Source organism: Pectinophora gossypiella, chromosome 2 (genome assembly GCF_024362695.1).
Source record: "Pectinophora gossypiella chromosome 2, ilPecGoss1.1, whole genome shotgun sequence".
Lineage (NCBI taxonomy): Eukaryota > Metazoa > Arthropoda > Insecta > Lepidoptera > Gelechiidae > Pectinophora > Pectinophora gossypiella.
This window is the reverse complement of record NC_065405.1, coordinates 18,110,537-18,130,863: the sequence shown is the minus strand read 5'-3', so window position 1 is coordinate 18,130,863 and position 20,327 is coordinate 18,110,537. Positions and strand designations below refer to the sequence as shown.

The following is a 20,327-nucleotide window of genomic DNA, read 5'->3' as shown; positions in this document are numbered from 1 at the left end:
GCAACTAACCCGCACTATTGGCTCGGAAACACTTTACATGCGAAGCGAATTTGATACCACAAATCTACGAACTAAAATGAGCAAGTCTCGGTAATTACTCGAAATAATGAGTTCTTCAACGGGGCGGGTTTACGCGTTGTCATTTTGTGCTCGAACGGCTTTGTATTACAATAATTAATGAATTCTTTGTGTAACTAACAATGATAAAAGGATTTTGAAAGATAAATTATAAAATGTTTATCTAGAAATAGAAGTCAATCTAAGATGATCAAAAATCAATTTCATTTATTTTTCGACTTATTTTCGAACTTTATTTATGAATTAAGTAAAAATGAGTAAGATGTTTCAGAGCTGTTATTGAGGACGTCACAGGACAGTATTTCCATACAAACTCCAAAGAAAACTTTAATTTTGACGTTTCGTAAAAAGTATCTTATTTGACTAGGGTGTGTAGTCTATTACGTTTTCGTATGCAATCACTGCATTAAGCAGTCGTTAATAACCACCAATCCGCACTGGGCCCGCGTGGTGGTTTAAGGCCCGATCTCCCTATCCATCCATAGGGAAGGCCCGTGCCCCAGCAGTGGGGACGTTAATGGGCTGGTGATGATGATGCAATCACTGTGGTCTTATGTGTCACTGGCTTGGTTCTGATACGGAACTTTCACTAATAATGAGTTATTTATTCAACTTGTCACGTGACATTTTCACAAACACAATTTATTGCCTCAATCATAGATGGCGATAACAGAAAACTCGGTGACGCGTAACTACTTAGTCCGTCTTGCGATGGGTTTACCTCTGACTATCCCAATTGAGAATTAGTCGGGAGCTTGTTATCTTATGTTTTCATTCATTTTGTGTCGTTTGTAACATTATGAACTATGTTATGAGCGATAGGCTGTTCCCTTCTTACCTTAAGTTTCATTATATCCATTTTAGGACATCGTAACAACAGAAAACTTGCAACCACTGGGTTGCAACTTGTCTTTGATTACTTGTGGCTCTGCCCAACCCATTAGGGATTACGGGCGTGTGTATGCTCGTGTGTGTAGACCTTCCTCGTTTTTAATTAATCCACTGTGACTGCACTCTTCATTCCATTTTCCTGCTAACAAGCTTTTACTGCTAACTAAGCCAATTTACTTCACTTTATTCTGACATTTCGCATGAAAAATTCGAAAGAGCGTTTCTCAGATTTGATTTATAAGACATGCCCTGTGCCTGATTAAGGAACTGGGAATTGCGCAGAAATGGAATATTTATAAAACGTATTATTTATGATGTACTTTTCTTGGAAATGTTAATAAACCGTGCCTATCTCACTCAGTTTAATGGGTCTATCCATCAAACGTAGAACTTTGACGTTCAATGAGTTGTGTAATGGTTTTCTACTAAAAATAAAATATTTTGTTATTTTTGAAACTGCTAGGGAAACAAAATACAAATCTATATTTAATAAAAAACACCTATCATTCATCATAATAGGCTATTTGACACCCTAGTCAAATGAGGTACTTTTTACGAAACGTCAAAACGAAAGTTTTCTGTGACGTCATCAATAAAAGCCGTCAAACGTCGTACTCCTTATTACAACAAGAAAAAATCGAAAATAAGTCGAAAAGTAAAATGATATTGATTTGTGTTCATCTTTTATTTGCAGATTAGCATTTTATAATTTATCTTTGACCCAGTCAAATACCCTATCCACCTTAAGTCGTCATTGCTAAGACTGCAAATTGTCTACGAACAGTTACTGGTGACTTGTGGTTCTGCACTCCATTATCCCAAAAAAAAACTCCATATTTCAAAATAAACACATCAAAGAAGATTGTTATAGCGGAGTGTCGAGTGTCCCCGGCGTAGCGTAGAGTCAGGCAAGCTATTCGTGAAGCTAATGCGAATAGCCCGAGATCGATCGCAGCTTGCAGCGCCGCAGATTTGCGAATTATCCCGACTAACACGATTACTCTGACAGGCGGACGTGTATAACTAACGAATAGCTAGACAGACGACGTTATAAAGGTACATGCATGTGTTGTCGCTGGGACGCTTGTCTAAATTGGTGGCGGAAATTAGAAGTTATATAATATTTGAATTTATCTTTGAACAATTTTAAGAGAGCAATTAAACGGATACTTTGTAAAAACGCTTGTTATAAGAATAGTGATTATCTAGAACTTATTTGATTGAACAATGTGATTAGCTGTCTGGGAAATGATATTAGATAGCCAAATCACTAAATTGTATAACAGTTTTTTTTAAAGGACATCTAGGGCCCTGTGCCGAGGTTTTTCTTGCAGCTTCTTTTCCCTGGCTGTACAGGTTGTGAGAAGCTGCAGTAGTTTTAGGCGGATGAGACGTTTGATATGTAAAAAATGATTATTCAAAGTATTTTTGAATTTTAATTTGAATTTGGATCACATTATAATGTAATCTACGGTATTTTAAAATTGAACATTGATGATTCGGCGTTTACTAAATGCAGTTATCAGTCTTCTTACCATAAGACATACCTACTTAAACAAAAACTTACTTTTAAGACAGTAGTTAAACAAAAACTTTACAAAAAATTATATTATAAAGTTAGTGATTATTTAGAAGATATGAATGCATGGGATTAACTGTCTGAGAACTGATATTAGGCAGCTAAATTACTCAATTGTATAAAAATATTTTATGTTTATTTTATTTTTTTAAAGAACGTTAGGCCCTGAGCCGAGGTTTTTCTTGCAGCTTCTTTTCCCCGGCTGTACAGGTTGTAAGAAGCTGTAGTAGTTTTAGGCGGATGAGACGTTCGTTATTTAAAAATTGACGATTCAAGGTGTAACTATGTTACCTACTGAATAAAGATATTTTTGAATTTGAATTTGAAAAACATACCGAGCCTATAGTGTAAAAAGCAGGATCCGAAGGAGAAAAACGCTGGTCAAAGAGGTCGATTTGTGCACCGAGACTATTGCCTTTATAGATACATAGAAATAGATCGCTCTGATATCGATGTCCTCATTGGTAATCGAACCCGGACCTACTGATCATTAACCCTTCGAATGTGGGAAATCTCAGCAGATGAGAGGTTAACCCAGCACTCTACCACTAGACTACGGAAGCTATTAAAATAATTTCATGTACATAGGTTTGTTTGTGAGTTGTCACTCTGTCCACAATTAGGGATTAGAGTAATGCACGTGTGTCATAGTAACTGTGTGTTATGCCTGCAGGCGGCGAGGGCCAGGAGCACGGGCCGGTGTTCCTGCTGGAGCCGCCGGCGCGACTGGTGTTCTCGTCCCGCGGCGGCGCGCGCGCAGCCTGCGCGGCGCATGGCCAGCCGCCGCCCACGCTCGCCTGGCTGCACGCCGACGGGACCGCGCTCGACACCGTGCCAACGCTCAGGTAAATCTTACTATTACTATAGGTGTAATACTAGTACTTACTTTATGTAAAATAGCTCATTATAAGATTAATGACTACCTAAATGATAAAATGACTGGTATTGAATGTGTTCCTCTAGTTATTAAATAACTTGTAGTGTATACCCTAATTGGTTTTTAAAAGATGTGTTGCTGTTGCAGTTTCTTGTCATTTCTTCTCCTCAGCCATAACACCTTGCGAAATGACGTAAATTCAAAAATGTTACATTGACCTTCAACAAGTTTATCCATGATAATTACGTTCAATAAATGATTCTTATACTGAAAATTAACAGTCCTGTTTTAGTGTAGAACTTCTACATGGAGTAAAATAAAATTCTGGAGGGCCCTATGCTATTCATAATCTTGTAGATAAGTCTTAGCTGGCAATGAGTGGGTGTATATACTATACACGTCTACCTACCCCTTTGGGGATACAGATTATGTCATGTTATCTTATAGGTTTGTAGAAGAAATGAAATTACATATCAGTGTAGTCTCCGGTCTATTCATATGTGGCAAATCCAATAATTATAAGTCACGATAAAAAAACGATGTTGTGCGGATGGCCTACTAAATTCATTCTCTCTCTCCTTTCGATGCGCTATGATCGAAACTAGTTGGTTTACTTATTTTTATATATTTATAGTCATTAACAACTCTTCATGGGCCCAACTGGGCACCCTCAGGCCTGTTGTTATTTTAAACTTTGTACCGGGTGAGAGCTTTCAGCCATCTGCAGCAAATCTACAATAAGTCAAAATAAAAAAACCTCTTCATGATAGTTCAGCTAAAAACTAATAAACTTTTGAAACTAAATTATTTATTATCTTAAAAAGTTGCTGTAGGTTCTGTTCCGTATCAAATAATTTACACAAAAGTGACCCTCAGTGAAAAACATTTAAATATTACGTATTTTTAACAACATAGTTTCTACGTAGTTGCGTAGGTATACTGCTACGTATTAGCTACGAACCGCTACGTCGAATTATACCTAATCAACTTGTGTAACTAGACATTTGGTACAGAGTTATTTTATATCTATGGTTTTGTGTGAACAAAAACAATATACTTGCTTATTCAGTGTAGGCTCAGGTGCGTGTGTCACGCCCTCGTACATATTGCAAGAGTTGAAGCGGCGTCACGCGAGGCACTTGATATTGATGAACCGAGGCATATTGATGCCAATATTTATCTTATAAGACAATTTTATATACAATATGTTTCAGTACAGCATGAGGTTCTGCGTGATGATGATTTATTTCGAAAACCTTAATTGCGAAGGATCTTGCGCCCTTTATTCACCCCTTAGTAATTTTCCGTGAGTGTTCAAACAGAAAAAAACATTTTGAATAGAGTTTCTTATAAAATCGTTACCTTAACCTAAACAACTTGCTATATTAAAAGTTAAATATAGAACGAATATACCCAAGTGGCTCCCAAGTCCCCAGACGTCTCCACATCTGAAGACATTCCACGTGTCACAGACTCGGTTATAAGTCGGGGTTATAATATCTTAGCGCAGTGGTCCGACTACCCGCGAGTAGCGAGTCTATCCTCATAGGTTAGTGAGGTACTACTCTTATTCTTTATGACGTGAGTAATTACTTAACACAATCGGGAGAATCAGTTTGACGTTGCGGCTTCATATCTACCTCCATCCAAAACATAATTACTTCACTAAATATCTCATCACTAATTTAAGAGCCACACTCTTCTTCATGCTACTTTTTAGGGAAAAATAGGGCAGTAGATTCCCTTTAGCCTTCCGCCTCGCAGTACTCAGTCTGACGCGAACTAAACAAAACTAAAGGAAAACTAAATAATTATCTAAAGAATCAAATAAAGTGTTCTGCTAAGTGAGAAATTGTGATGCATTTTATATACATAAGTATTTACATACAACCATGGCTTAAATACAGCTACCACCCTTTTTTATATTCAACATGTTGTGAATAAATTCGCCAAAATAAATGAGATACTCTCGCATGTAGTTCAAGGTTCATCGTGGATTAAAACGTCAGTATATTAAGTTTAACAAACGATTACTACCGATCGTCGTGGAGATTCTTGGGGGAGGCCTATGCCCAACAGTGGGCGTCGTACGGCTGATGATGAAGATCTTAAGTTTATTATACAGGATATTTATTTTGCGTTACAAGCGAGTTGATCATAACTGCATCACAGGGGCATTTAAAAATCTTCATATATAAACAGCCTATATACAACCCACTGCGCTGGGCACAGGCCAAAATCAACGTGAACGTTTGTTTGTTTGTTTGTACACTCTTTATTGCTTTAGAATACACAGAAAATTACGAACGTCATGATATTTAAAGACAGTGTTGGAGACATCACAAGAATTTCGAGTCACAATGCAAAAAATGCGAGAAGTAATTAAGTAATAAATCGCCTGTACTCCTATCGCTTTGACTAAACCCGACCATTTCTTTATACCATAACTTCTCGTGCTAAGTGCTTCCACCTCCTTAACATTTGAGGATAGGCGGTCTACTTGACTCCTACCCACAGATTTATTAATCCGCCCCAGTGACGCATGCAGTCACTCCATGTAATCAGGGTATCTCTAAGTATATTTAGAAGCAATTTGTTTGGGAGAATGTCAAGAGTATTCAAATACGAAAGGGCAATTACAGAGACATGCTTATACTTTGTTATTTATTTTTTATTAAAAATAGTTTTAGATTAGATCACAATCGCATCTGGTGTTAAGTGAAGATGCGGCCTAAGGTAGTACACGCTTATTGGTAAATACATATTCAGTATAGTTAGGCACAGAGAAATCTGTGGGGCAAGGTAGGTACATATGAAAACGGCCCAGTAGTACATACAAACGCAGCCGAAGGCAGCGGACGTGGGCGACACCAACCCCCGAAAGTGAAAAATATTTTTATCACGGTTGTACTGGTTTTTTTTAAGTGGCAAGGTTGTAATATTAATGACAATGACACGACGAAATGTAACTATAAAAGTAAGTAATCATTGAAGTCAATGTTATTTTGAATATATGATTCAATTGACTTAATTTACCAATACCTACATCAGAATAGATAAACTAAATGGAAAAATATTTAATTGTTATCTACTGAAAGTAAATTAAAACCCTCAATTATCTTTCAGTACCATTTATTTTAATGAAGGTTCATTTGAATTGTTTTGGTAAAATATATAATAGAACGTGTTTCAAAAAAACTTTTGTTTTTTTATTTACTTTAGGGAAATGAAAAGTAAAACATTTCAAATGAAAGATACTTTACTCTAAAAACTAAATGTAGTCCACGAACAAGTCACAATATCCTGTTCTGCGACAACAAAAGCAAAACCTTGTACCTACCCGGGCCTGCCGGAGGGTAGTGCTGCTCTATGACCTACTCATACTTAAAGTAAAATAAGACGGACTATTTATAAAACAATACGGCTAAACCTACTCGAAAGTTATAAGTTCAACAGCTTTAAACAAACGTATTAAAGTGGTTCGTCATGATTGCGGCGCGGCCGTGGCCACAGATCATGGAATACTAACGTTGTGGGTGAATTCGAAACAACATCTTTACCAACGGGGCAGCGCGGCGCATGCCAAACGCTTGCAAATCACAAGATTATAAAGTTCAATACAGACTGTCGAGTTATCGGGACGTTGTTAGGCGAGATTCGCACCGATATGAAATATGCATCGCTCTCTGAATATTTCGTCCGACTGAGATACTCGCTCCAACAATAGACACTACTGTATTTACCGTGAACAGTCCCAGTACGGCTATGTACACTATTTCTCTGCTTATTTGTACTATGTGTAGGTACAGATTCTATTTTGATTTCAAAATCAAGATGTTTTAGATTATTAGATTTGGTTTGTCTGTACAATCAAAGAATATATTCAGCTGCTTGTCATCCCGGGCATGTTATGAAAAACTGTCTTGGTTTGAATAGAATAGAATAAAAATAATTTATTTTAGATATAAGTAGGTATAGGTACACAGTAGGAGTGAACATAATAATAAACCTAAATATTTATAAAAAGGGACGTCAACTCGGCAATATGTTGTGACACTCCGACATTGAAGGAGTCGCACAACGCTGATTTTCAGCTGTATCCCAAAAATACTAAAAAAAAAATGCTTAAATCTAAACAATAATCAAACAAAGGAAAATTAATGAACTGTGTTAATAAAGTGTGGTTTACGATGCATGTAGAGGGTGTATTTGTTAGGATATGTGTGCGTAGGTTCGTTAAGAGGGTGTGTGAGAGTGCGTGTGTGTATGTGTGAATAGGGTGTGTGCCAGTAAGTGAGACTTATACCCCGAATAGGTAGTAACGATCACTAAAGGTAAATTCTGGTCACGTAAATAGATTATTGCTGGTTGTCATACAATTATGAAACCAGTTAAATATGAGATAAGGTATTGCGTAGAGAGAGTAGGAGGCAAATAATAATTAAAATTAGAAGATAAATATATTTTATTATATATATTTTTGGCAGAATGTTGAAGCTACAAATTAATAATAATTACAAATGTCTTAATTTTATTTTTAAACGAGATAATATTATATTGCTGATGATTTGCTATTAATGTATTCACCTTATTATAAAAAACTAGTGTTTATAATGATAAAGTCTTAAAGTTCCGTCTCCAACGGGCGTAATTATCAAACTTGCCAAGTTTTGGTTAGATTTTAATAGCTTTCTAGAAATTTCAGCAATTTCACGTATGTCATGTGCACCATTATAAACTCCATCAAAACTTACCAGTATCAGGTTATTTAGCATATTATTATGGTAAACTTAAGATCTTTTAACAGCCTCCGTAGTTCAGTAGTTGAGTCGGGGTCATGATCTGGAGGTCCCTGGCGCGAATCCTGATGAGGACATATCACAAAAAACAAATTGTAATCAATAGTTTGATTGACGACAATACAGAAAGATCACCCGAAAAGTAAAATGCTCCATGCTTTAGAAGGCACGTGAGGTATTGTTAGAGTAAATAGTTGTTACATAAGCTTTTGGGAGCTCAATAATATCTCTGGACATACAATAAAAGAAGAATGAAAAATATTTTTTTATGGAAAATAATAATAATATGTTCCTATTAGTTCTTGGATGGGGAATGCTGAAAATTTATGGAATACACGTCAATTTTAAGCAGAAATCTAAAACAAAACCGTCTAAAAATAACCCGACAAAATTAAATAGACAGCACGTCAAACGGATTGCATACCAGCGATATGCCTATTTTATTCGCACGGGTTATTCATTCATTTTAAAATTATCTTCTTGACACTCATCCGTCTCTTTCCTTTTCGGCGGATAAGAAAATGACGGGTATAACTTAAAGTAAAATTAGGATGTGTGTGCAGGAATCGGGGCCATTGGAGGTATATTTTTACTATCTACCGAAACGTCGGTTTTAACCTGGGTATAACCTAGCCACCGTGGTAGGCTCTCACGAAGTTTATTTGTATCACTACGCCGGTCGATCGTGAACTATTTTGAGGTTGCAGCCGACAGGATTGAGCTGGTCATATAACTAGAGTAATTTATTGTTTCTAGTCGTTTATATTGAACATCGTCAGTGATTAATAGTCATCCTGTTGTGAAATTGACTATAATTCGCTTACATGGACTTTTTTAGTTTCGATTCTGGAAAAGATCCTCTTTAAAATGATATACATTATATTACATAATTATTTATGTAGACTTAGTTATTCAGCAACAAATCTTGAGTCGATTTTAGCTCCCACTGTATTTTATCACATTTTTAGCCAGGATAGCCGTAGAAAAAGAACCCCGGGACAGAATCTGATAGAACTTTGCCAGAATCATAGGGAAAGCATAAGCTTTCATTACATATAAAACTCATCAGTGGAGGTTCGTAGACCAGATTCGCCCAATCTCCTTTGTGCGAATGCTTGTTATTCTTTCACACGGAAACCAATGAACAGATTTTGATGAAACTTCACAGTAGTATTGTTTATTCATCAGAATAATACAATTTATAATTTAAAAAGAAAAAAGCATGTAGACGAACTGCGCTGCGAACGGCAATCAGTTCACATAGAAATTGTCTATTTACGAGATCCAGTAGGTACTACAAAAGCCAAAGTTCGCATTTAGTAATAATTATACGAAAACAATCAATTCAAAAATTCAAAAATATTTATTTTTCAAAATTGGCTCACGCAGTCAACGCTTTTTGAACATCGAAAATTAAATTACATATTATTATATAACTAGAAGTAAAACTACTACCACATCGGAATCTGTAACGCCGAGGGAAACACGTGGCCAGAAAACCTCCCAGCACAGGGCCCCAGACCTACTGTTTCATGTTTACCTTTCTTTTTTTTTTAAATCTAGTTTATACAAACTAGATAATATTATACATAATGTATAAATTTACTAATAATTAAATACGCATACATACACATACATAACTCTTATGGATTTACTACGTTCCTGACCTACCATTTCTGCTCCTTCCACTCTCATCAGTACCAGACTGTCTAGGTAAACATCTGTTTATGTTGATAATTTCATTAATTAAGATTTGTTCAATTGGAAATTCCTGTACAAAGGTTGTTTGTCTAAAGCTCTATGGAGGCTTTCAATTATATTCTTCAGAAGTCGTCAAAATCCCTCTTGAATAGAGGCTTTCATTCATTGACACCAATTATTTAGCTCCCTTTTGTTAAAATACTCTCATTATACGAAATAGCTCGAATTCGAGTAGATAATTATGAAGTAAACATTTTGTATTATAAATATTACATTTATAAAATATATTTTTAGCTGAGTGAATAAAATTCGTTATTAATTTATTTTAAGTGCAGGTTTTACTAACACAGTTGGCTCGACCATTATAGATGGCCTACGGCTACCTAACCTGTTGGTCTAACAGAGAGCTCGGTCAAGTGTGTGAAACGATCGTGTTTGCGTGTTATCCAGTTTGTTACCATAAACATTAATATACATTCTTCACTTTTATGCGTTCCTGATGTCAAATAATAAAGATTATACTTGTACCTGCATAAATATATATATATATATATGTCGGCGTTAGTTATGAATTAAGAAGAGAAATTGATCAAATCGGAAAATAAAATGAAGTTACATCACTTCCGTTAAGAAGTTGCAACGCTCCGACGAAAGGTGGCGTACGGCCAGAGCTGCGTGAAGTCGAGGGAGTCACTACAGAGTCGTCGTGTCGAGCGGACGTGTACTGCCGTTCTAGTCGGGCAGTCTACCGCGAACCATCGTCTTGAGCGGACGTGTCGAATAATTACGATCGGAACGTGGAGTGCTATAGTCGCTCACCTATAACTTGTAGGGACGTTAAGAAAGTGTGATCGGAAAAGAGTACCTAGCAAGTACGTTCACATGTCCCGATGATTCGGTCCGAATATAGGAACCATGGGTGGTGGAGGGCAAGTAGAGGGCGAGTAGCCCCTTCGCGCTAACGTCCTTATGCGCGCTAGATAACGAGAGACTGTGTAACCGTTACGAATACCGTGACGTTGCCGTGAGTGTGTACCTTATGCTGTGACTTTATTTAATCGTGATACAAAAACTATGTGGAAGTAAATAAAATGATTGTGATACTGATGACGGCCATTATTGTCTTCTAACGCCCACCCTCCATTCTGATGATGATGTTACGACCGACACCCCCTCTGTTACGACATCAGAAGTGGGATTAGTGGACTTGGATGAAGACAACGTGATGCGACGTTCACAACAAGACAATGCAAGTTTCGATTATCACTATCAGAAGAAGATTATGATGATTATCACATTCGTGTGACCACGTGATGAAGATGTAGTGTCATGCCTGAATTTGGAGATGGACCTAACTTTGAAGTGACCTGGACCTTGTTAATGATCGGCATCACTACATGCCGTGAGATATGATGGCGTGAACATCACAATATTTCCATACTGTGTGCAGTCGTGTTTGGAAATTATGGTACCTCAACTTGGAAACTGTTATTACGGTGAGTCGTTTTCATACTGGAACCTTATTGTTATTGACTTTATTGCTGGGTGAATTTCCGTTTCAAATAATGAGAAAATTGCTTTTTTTAAAACCAAATTGCCGAGACATATTGTGTCAATCCGTGTCAATCATACCGCGTTTTCCAATCTGTTTTCATCATCGTCAAATCTTTGTATTTTGGTCTAAAAATATTTTGAATTGGTGTAGACACGCTTAACCTGCGTGGTTAAAGTTGTATTTTCTCACTTCAAACAAAAAGAAAATTAATCATGAAATGATAATAATTAACTCTAGTTAAATCACGTGTTTTGTTATCTACCGTCATTCATCAAATCTTTTTAAACCGATTGAAAGAAAGACATGTGAATACGATAATACAGTGAATTCTTTTGTTTCATGTCATAACTTGCCACGTGGTTCGGCAACTGGTGGATTGCTAGCGGCGATGTAAGTGGTGCGGCCTGAGCTGTAGCCGTGTAAAGTGACGACATCGTGGCAGCGCGTTGTATACCAGCCGGACTTGCTGCGCCGGCGCTGTTGAAGACCTAAACCATGTCACAAGACCAGTGGTTGATCTTTTATTGGAAATTCTTATAAGGCCTGGTGAGTCGTATCTGTTTTACCTGATTTGAAAGATGGGAAGTTTTAATAGGATACAAACGAATATAGTGCAGAAAGTTCTCTTTTGTTAACTTTAGTTAAATTAGCAGTCGTAATGAAGTGAAGTAAACATTGCGAAGTAAAATGATTTGGATTATGATTAAGTGAAATAGAGTTGGAAAAAATGCCTCGAAGCGAATTGCCTTCTGAGTTAAATGTTACTGATTTAGAGAATGAATAAGATGTTACACGGCACACATACTTTGGTATTGTTATTTGCTCTTTTGTTGTTGTGCTGCATTTCCAGCGTAGTCGTAACTGCAGTCCCGTTAGAGGCTGTTCAGGGCGCGGTGTGCGACTGGAGGTGTGGTGAGTGTGTAGGTCCATGGGGACCTGGTTTTAGTGGTATATGATTACCTTGTGGAAATGACCAATGATGGTCTGTTATGAAAATGGCAAATGGTTGCCAATGTTATCACCGAGTATTAAGGTGCACTGTGGCTCCAGCGTAGTCGTAACTGCAGTCCCGTTAGAGGCTGTTCAGGGCGCGGTGTGCGACTGGAGGTGTGGTGATTGTTTAGGTCCATGGGGACCTGGTTTTAGTGGTATATGATTACCTTGTTGAGTTGACCAATGGTGGTCTGTTATGAAAGTGGCAAATGGTTGCCAATGTTGACTAATCACCGAGTATTTATGTGCCCGTGTATGTGTGTGTAAAATAAACAGTCTAAGATATTTTTTTGATTTTTTGATCATTGTTGTTGATTGAGGCATTCTTTCAAATTGTTTACTCTGTGTGGTGATGCACACGGGAAATCCACTTGATGGGGATATGTGTACTGAAGTCTTATGTAGTCTCAAGTAGAGCTCATGTAGAGTCTCAAGCAGAGCTCATGTAGAGTCTCAAGCAGAGCTCATGTAGAGTCTCAAGCAGAGCTCATGTAGAGTCTCAAGTAGAGCTCATGTAGAGTCTCAAGTAGAGCTCATGTAGAGTCTCAAGTAGAGCTCATGTAGAGTCTCAAGTAGAGCTCATGTAGAGTCTCAAGTAGAGCTCATGTAGAGTCTCAAGTAGAGCTCATGTAGAGTCTCAAGTAGAGCTCATGTAGAGCTCATGTAGAGTCTCAAGTAGAGCTCGGACAGAGTCCTTTAGAGTCTCATGTTAGGTCAGGAATGACCGAGCGAACTTGGATACTGTGCTGTGGTATATTGTTTCAGATTAACACACGAGGACGTGTGTCACGCAGGATGGCCGTGTCGGCGTTAGTTATGAATTAAGAAGAGAAATTGATCAAATCGGAAAATAAAATGAAGTTACATCACTTCCGTTATGAAGTTGCAACGCTCCGACGAAAGGTGGCGTACGGCCAGAGCTGCGTGAAGTCGAGGGAGTCACTACAGAGTCGTCGTGTCGAGCGGACGTGTACTGCCGTTCTAGTCGGGCAGTCTACCGCGAACCATCGTCTTGAGCGGACGTGTCGAATAATTACGATCGGAACGTGGAGTGCTATAGTCGCTCACCTATAACTTGTAGGGACGTTAAGAAAGTGTGATCGGAAAAGAGTACCTAGCAAGTACGTTCACATGTCCCGATGATTCGGTCCGAATATAGGAACCATGGGTGGTGGAGGGCAAGTAGAGGGCGAGTAGCCCCTTCGCGCTAACGTCCTTATGCGCGCTAGATAACGAGAGACTGTGTAACCGTTACGAATACCGTGACGTTGCCGTGAGTGTGTACCTTATGCTGTGACTTTATTTAATCGTGATACAAAAACTATGTGGAAGTAAATAAAATGATTGTGATACTGATGACGGCCATTATTGTCTTCTAACGCCCACCCTCCATTCTGATGATGATGTTACGACCGACACCCCCTCTGTTACGATATATATATATATAATATTTATTATAAAAACACGCCACTCATGATAACAAATTCAAATATATTTTTATTCAGTAGGTAACATAGTTACACTTTGAATCGTCAATTTTTACATAACGAACGTCTCATCCGCCTAAAACTACTGCAGCTTCTCACAACCTCTATAGCCGGGCAAAAGAAGCTGCAAGAAAACCTCGGCACAGGGCCCTAGACGTTCTTTACAAAAATAAATAAACAAAAAATATAGTTATACAATTGAGTAATTTAGCTGCCTAATATCAGTTCTCAGACAGTTCATCCCATGCAAACACATCGGACCTAAAACTTATATTATTATTTTAAAAAGAAAATCAATGAAGCCGGTTGGAATGATCATACGATGGTGGTTTATTTCAAGCTTAAACGCAGTCAAACACCAGTTGAGGCCCGCGGGTAATAACTAGGTATGTTTATTGCCAGATTTCAACGGCACCTATCAGAAACAATTACATCGCGATCTGTTTCCTGGTTCTCTCTTTCCTTTTAGTATAATCTTGTTTCCAGCTCGTGTATGCACGTGGCGTGTTAAAAGAACAAAGCACGAAATAATACGTTATATATTTTACATTAAAATATGGACTCAACTGCAGGAAGTCTCAAAGGTTTTATAAAAAAAATGTTTATTGTCATAGAAAAAGATCGACACAACATTGGATACTATAGCTAGGACACACAAATGTTACAGACGCATAACCCTGCTACCTGAACTAGGAGACCTGTATCTCAGGGAGCAGTGTTCAGCAATTACATCTTTTATAACGTCAGTTGAGGCACACCATTGTTAAACTGAATTTATTTGACAATAAACTGTGGATAGAAAAGAACAAATAAACATGCATTTTGTATGTTAATTGTGTTTGTGTGTGTATATATATGAGTGTGTGTGTTTGTGTGTGGCTGTGTGAGTGCTTGCGTTAGCCCTACGACTTAAAAAAATGCACCTAATGTTATTTTATTAAGGTCCGTTTAAAATTTATTTTGGTTAGGCATAGGTTTTTTTTTTTAATTTATTGTTGAAAACATTTTACATAAAGATACAATTGAATCGCATTGCTAAACCTTGCAGGTTTGTCTCAATGCAATATTCCGCTATTGTTACAGTTTGTACTTCAGAAGTATACCACTAATTAATAACACTATTCAACAAATAAAGTACACATGTCAAACGCCAAACGCATACATGGACGAAAGAACCGGTAGGATAGGTAATTCGCCACAAGTGAGGCGCATCATACCTACGTATGAGCGGGCGATTCCGAGAAACTGGCAAGCAGCAAACAAGTAAACAAGATAGTAAACAGGGTGCTCCAAATTCACACATCACTTATAATATATTGTTGAGGTTTTTTGGTGTGATTTTATGCCTAATTTCAATTGGTATCTGATTTATTAAGTCAGGTACAATGTAATTAGACACTCGTTTACCGTAAAAATTGTTAAATTTGGGCTTATTTCAACTAAGGTCATCTAGTGGATGAGAGTACTTAACTTGCCATGCGATGAATTTACTTCTGACTACCCTAATTGGAAATCTAGTCGTGAGCTTGTGTTATGATTAATACTTCCAGTTTAACAAACAATTTCAAGAAAGGATACAAAAATATGAATATTAATAGTAATAATATTCCGCCGGCGGCACAGCCGTAAAGATAGAAGTAACTTTATGAAAACAAAACGAAGAAAATAAAATAAACATGCCGGGAACAAAAGCCATGGCTTTGAATTAGGCTTTTGCCATTTCAATTTACCTTAACAATATTAATTCCTAAACCAGCTACCTTAAAGGCAATCGCTTGGGTGGAATATAAATATTTCCTCTCCTTTTCTTCTAAAGGGAAAAAAATAAACAAAAAAAAGAGCTTTTTTCTTATATATTAATATAAATCTGCGGATATTATTGGTTTTATAGTGAAGTAGGTAACATAGATCGTATATTTGTTGATGGTTAAGAATTGATTTCGTCAATAGTCAATATGTTACAATATTCTTCGATATATTAATAAATATCACGGGTCGAAAAGAGATTACAATGACAACAGTTTGAATAATAGGTTTTTTTAATAACAAAGGCATTTCTCCACATATATAATATATATACACCATAATCATACAGTCTTCTTCCATCGTCTGAATGGTCAGGTGGATAGCCAACCTTATCAACCCTGGTGTCAGGGTTACTATTGAGCCGGAAAAGGTCCCTGACTCATGTAACGACTACGTACTTACATCAGTGAATAGTCACCGAGCCTAACGGCTTAACGTGTTTTGGAAAGCACGGATCATTTTACTTTCGAACAATCAGGTGATCAGCCTGTAATATCCTAACCAAACTAAGGATCACTTAAGGATTTTTGTGATAATATCCCCACCGAGATTTGAACCCGGGACCTCTGGATCGTGAGCTCAATGCTCAACCACTGGAGTACAGGAGTCATTGCTATACAGTGATATATATTATATTATCTACAGATTTTTATAGTTGATACAGTTTATGACATTAAACTTTTAGGGTTCGTTCTCAAAATTAAGTAAATGCTGAGTTTAGATGATTTTTTTTTAAAAGAAATAAAATTCCGACCTATTTCTATGTATGTATATTTTCTAGACACAAATTGCAGTGCCCATGACTTCACGAGAATCCTATAGTCTGGCAGCACTCCATTGTCCGCTACAAGCGCGCTAAGCTTGGCACCCATATCATAAACCCTGGCAACCCCGGCTTCCGGGAATTACGCTGAAATATCGCCCCTATTGTTCAGGAAATAGAGGTTATTTACGGCGACACCGCAGTGCCCGCTCGGTGCACCTGAGATTTAATGGTGGGATATTTATTGTCTCACAAACTTGTGGTATTAGTTTAGAAAACAATGTCGGATCCGCCACAAATATGTTGTTATTTTCTGCTAGAAGTATATTGTACGGTCTTCAGCCGCTCATTGCACTTTCAACACTATTGCCACGTTTTGTAATAATTAGGTCATTACTAGTCATTCCACGTTTAGCACGCACTTCACGTGTACTTCTTACACTCTATCATATTGAAATTATATTACTGTGTACTTATGAATAAAGGGAACTATTTTTGGCTATCTCTTCTTATATCGTGAGGGTTGTGAGGTGGATTACCAACCTCATCAACCCTGGTGTCAGGGTCACTATAGAGCCGCCAAAGGCCCCTGATATGACTCATGTAACAACTACTAACTTACATCAGTAAGTAGTAACCGGGACCAACGGCTGAACGTGCCTTCCAAAGAACGGATCATCTTTCTTTCGGACAATAAGGTGATCATTTATCTCTACAATTAGCAAGCAGTAAAGGGTGTACGTGGCTAGCGGCCCATACATAATATTCCGGCAAAAGATTAAAAGAAAAACACTATTACGTCACGTTATTACGTTACTACACAGCCAAAACATGTAACAACTTGCTTGTCATTCTAGGCATGTCCCAAAAAATGACCATAAATTATAGAAAGAATAAATTTGTTTCTAAACACACTATCAAGTCTAACTAACAGTTGTTATGTATTGACCCCTGACCTCCCAGCGAGGGAGGTGGCTACCGGAACCCGGTAAGCCCCGTAACTCTATACGTTTAGTTACGTTCAATAAAGGACGCAATTCGGCAGTTCTTTCCCCGGACCCTTTGGTCACGATCCCCTTAAAATGATAACAAGATAATCCCATATCAGATCAGACCACTCCATGTCACGAAAACACAACAGAAGTATCGACTATTGTTATATCGATAGCTGTAGATTTCGACACGGGAATCATTAATTATAAATCATTTATTATTAATAGAGGAATATTAGTATCGTTAATTACATCGGTTACAGTTATATGTATTATTTAATGGACTCGTTATTCAAAATACAAAATCACATTTTCATCGTATCACTCCTATGGTTCCACCGTACGGTTCGTGGTATCCATCCGTCTTAATACTTCGTATCAACAGTGATGGCTGCAAGGTGTCTTCTGATTACTTGTGGCTCTAACCATACTATTAGGGATTACAGGCTCAGAAATCAGAATCATTCATTCAACGTAATTATCATGGATAAACTTGTTGAAGGTCAATGTAACATTTTTGAATTTACGTCATTTCGCGAGGTGTTATGGCTGAGGAGAAGAAATGACAAGAAACTGCAACAGCAACACATCTTTTAAATCAAAGAGGGTACATTACAAGTTATTTAATAAGTAGAGGAACACATTAAATACCAGACATTTTTATCATTTAGGTAATCATTAATCTTATAATAAGCTTTTTTACATAAAGTAAGCTTCACGTGTTAAATTTATTATCTGACAAATTTAAAATATTATCTGGTATTTTATTGTAAAAACGTATACATAACCCCAAAAAAGCTGAATTTAATTTACTTAATCTAGAATTTTGAACAACAATTTTATTTTTATTCCTTGTATTGTAAGTATGCTTTTCACAGTTTCTCAGAAGGACACGGCTTACAGCTGTAACGAACTTGTTAAGTACGTAATAGTACAATACATACTTACACCCGTTTGTGTGTGTTTTACGCATGCACTCCTATGGTATTTGAAAGTTCAAAAAACAAAAGCTAAACGTTTCGTGGCGTCTAAATAATTCAAATTTATGTTTCAACGACATAAGTTTATTCCAAGTAATCTGTATAAGCAGGTTTCCGAGAGCTATAGTGCTATTCTCTTTATTTTACTATACACTTTAAACACGCGCGTACCATCCACCTCGCCGGTAACACTACTTCTCAGAAGAAAAACATAAAACGAAATAGCTGCTTATCATCCCGAACCAGTGGTAAAGAAAAATAATCAAATATACTCGATAAGAACTCTTTTAAGAATTACGTTTACTAAAATCCTTCTGCTTCGGACGCGCTGCTGTCAAAATATCTAATTTTAAGTCTCTAGTATTATAATCACTATTAGGTAGAATAGTTGATTTTTGACTTTGTTTATTTGAAAAATCCCAGTTACATTACGTGCCGAATTCAACTGAGATGTAATCATTTACTTTTACAAATTGATGAGACAAAAATGGACCGTATGTAATAGTGGCTACAATTCCATGGAAAACCAATGATATGTGAGAAAAACCACCAACCACCAATCACCAATGGTGTGTCAAAAAAAAAAAATAATAAATGTAATACGTTACTATAGTGGAAACGTCGACAGCGACACGTATGATTCATAAAAATCTGTATGTGTTTTCAGCATAAAAGAGTTTCCAAATCAAAGAAGTATTTATAAAGAGAAAACATTTACATAACTGGCAAGGGTGCGGCTATGCAATGAATGCCGTCCGAGACAAATCGGCAAAAAAAGAAAACACAAAACTCAGAGGGTTCTCCTGGATAAACCATCCAACCCACTGCTAGCGGTTAAGGTAAATAAGTAAATGCAATAGGTATTATGTAGTAAATAATGGCTTGAAAACACGACCATTTACATCTCTTAACTAAAATTTCAACCTTAACAAAAGCTAAATTGTATATTTTCCAAACAAAAACAATGACCAAAAAAAAAAAAACAAAAACCAAAAAATATCCACCTATCCTAAAATCGTTAAATAAACTAATTTGAATAAAAACAGCATTGATAACCCTTGTATGCAGTCAATTGCAAAACAAATTGAATAATTATTTGGCTAAAAAAGTGAGACGGTACATAATAACTAGGAGGAACCAAAAGCCTCCTGAGTCACAGGGCAGGGGGCACGGCGGTAATATTGGTACATTTGAACTCGTTTCTCAACTGGTTATTTACTTACACCCGGAAAATTCCGGCCAAAACTATTCTGAACCAGTAACTTTAGTATTGTATACAACATTACTGGGAAAAAAATGCAATTCTATGCTTTTTATTACTAATAATTTACTTCAGAAAGCAATTCGTCGTTGCCCCACACAGTTCAAATTCACATCATAAAATAAGACCAACCGTAAGCACTCTTGACAAACCCGTCGTTCGAATTTTTAAATTCTGAACAGAACACAAATGATCTTGAATTTGTTTTATTCTTAATTTGAAAATTTGAATAACACCATTAGACAAAATGTAATGTCACTAAACGGCATCAGAATTTTAAATTAAGTATTAAAACAAAAATGAACCTTCTCTGTGATAGTGATTACATTTCCATATACTTACTAACTATAATAATTTTGATTTTCTGACACGTTTATTCGTCCCGAGATGGATATGATTAACTGTGATGGTAATAAATGTTTCTTTCTTTCTTTCTTTAATGATATTTTATACATTCACAAAGCGATAAGCACTAACTCATCGCTTAGTTGATATTTCTGTCAGGTTTCATTTTTGTAGCATGTAATTTTGCGCTTTTTTTATGCATGGCGGAGAAAGGGTTAAC

At 36.9% G+C, this 20,327-nt stretch overlaps 1 protein-coding gene across 1 annotated transcript in view; it reads left to right on the top strand.

Annotated features, from left to right (window-relative positions):
- The first annotated feature begins 331 nt into the window (after positions 1–331).
- Positions 332–20,327, top strand: part of LOC126375869 (Down syndrome cell adhesion molecule-like protein Dscam2) — a 168,959-nt gene continuing 148,963 nt past the window's right edge. Inside the window, exons 1-2 of the mRNA XM_050022942.1 lie at positions 332–335; positions 3,222–3,393. Of these exons, the coding sequence (XP_049878899.1) occupies positions 332–335; positions 3,222–3,393 (176 nt within the window). The remainder of the gene's footprint in view (positions 336–3,221; positions 3,394–20,327) is intronic.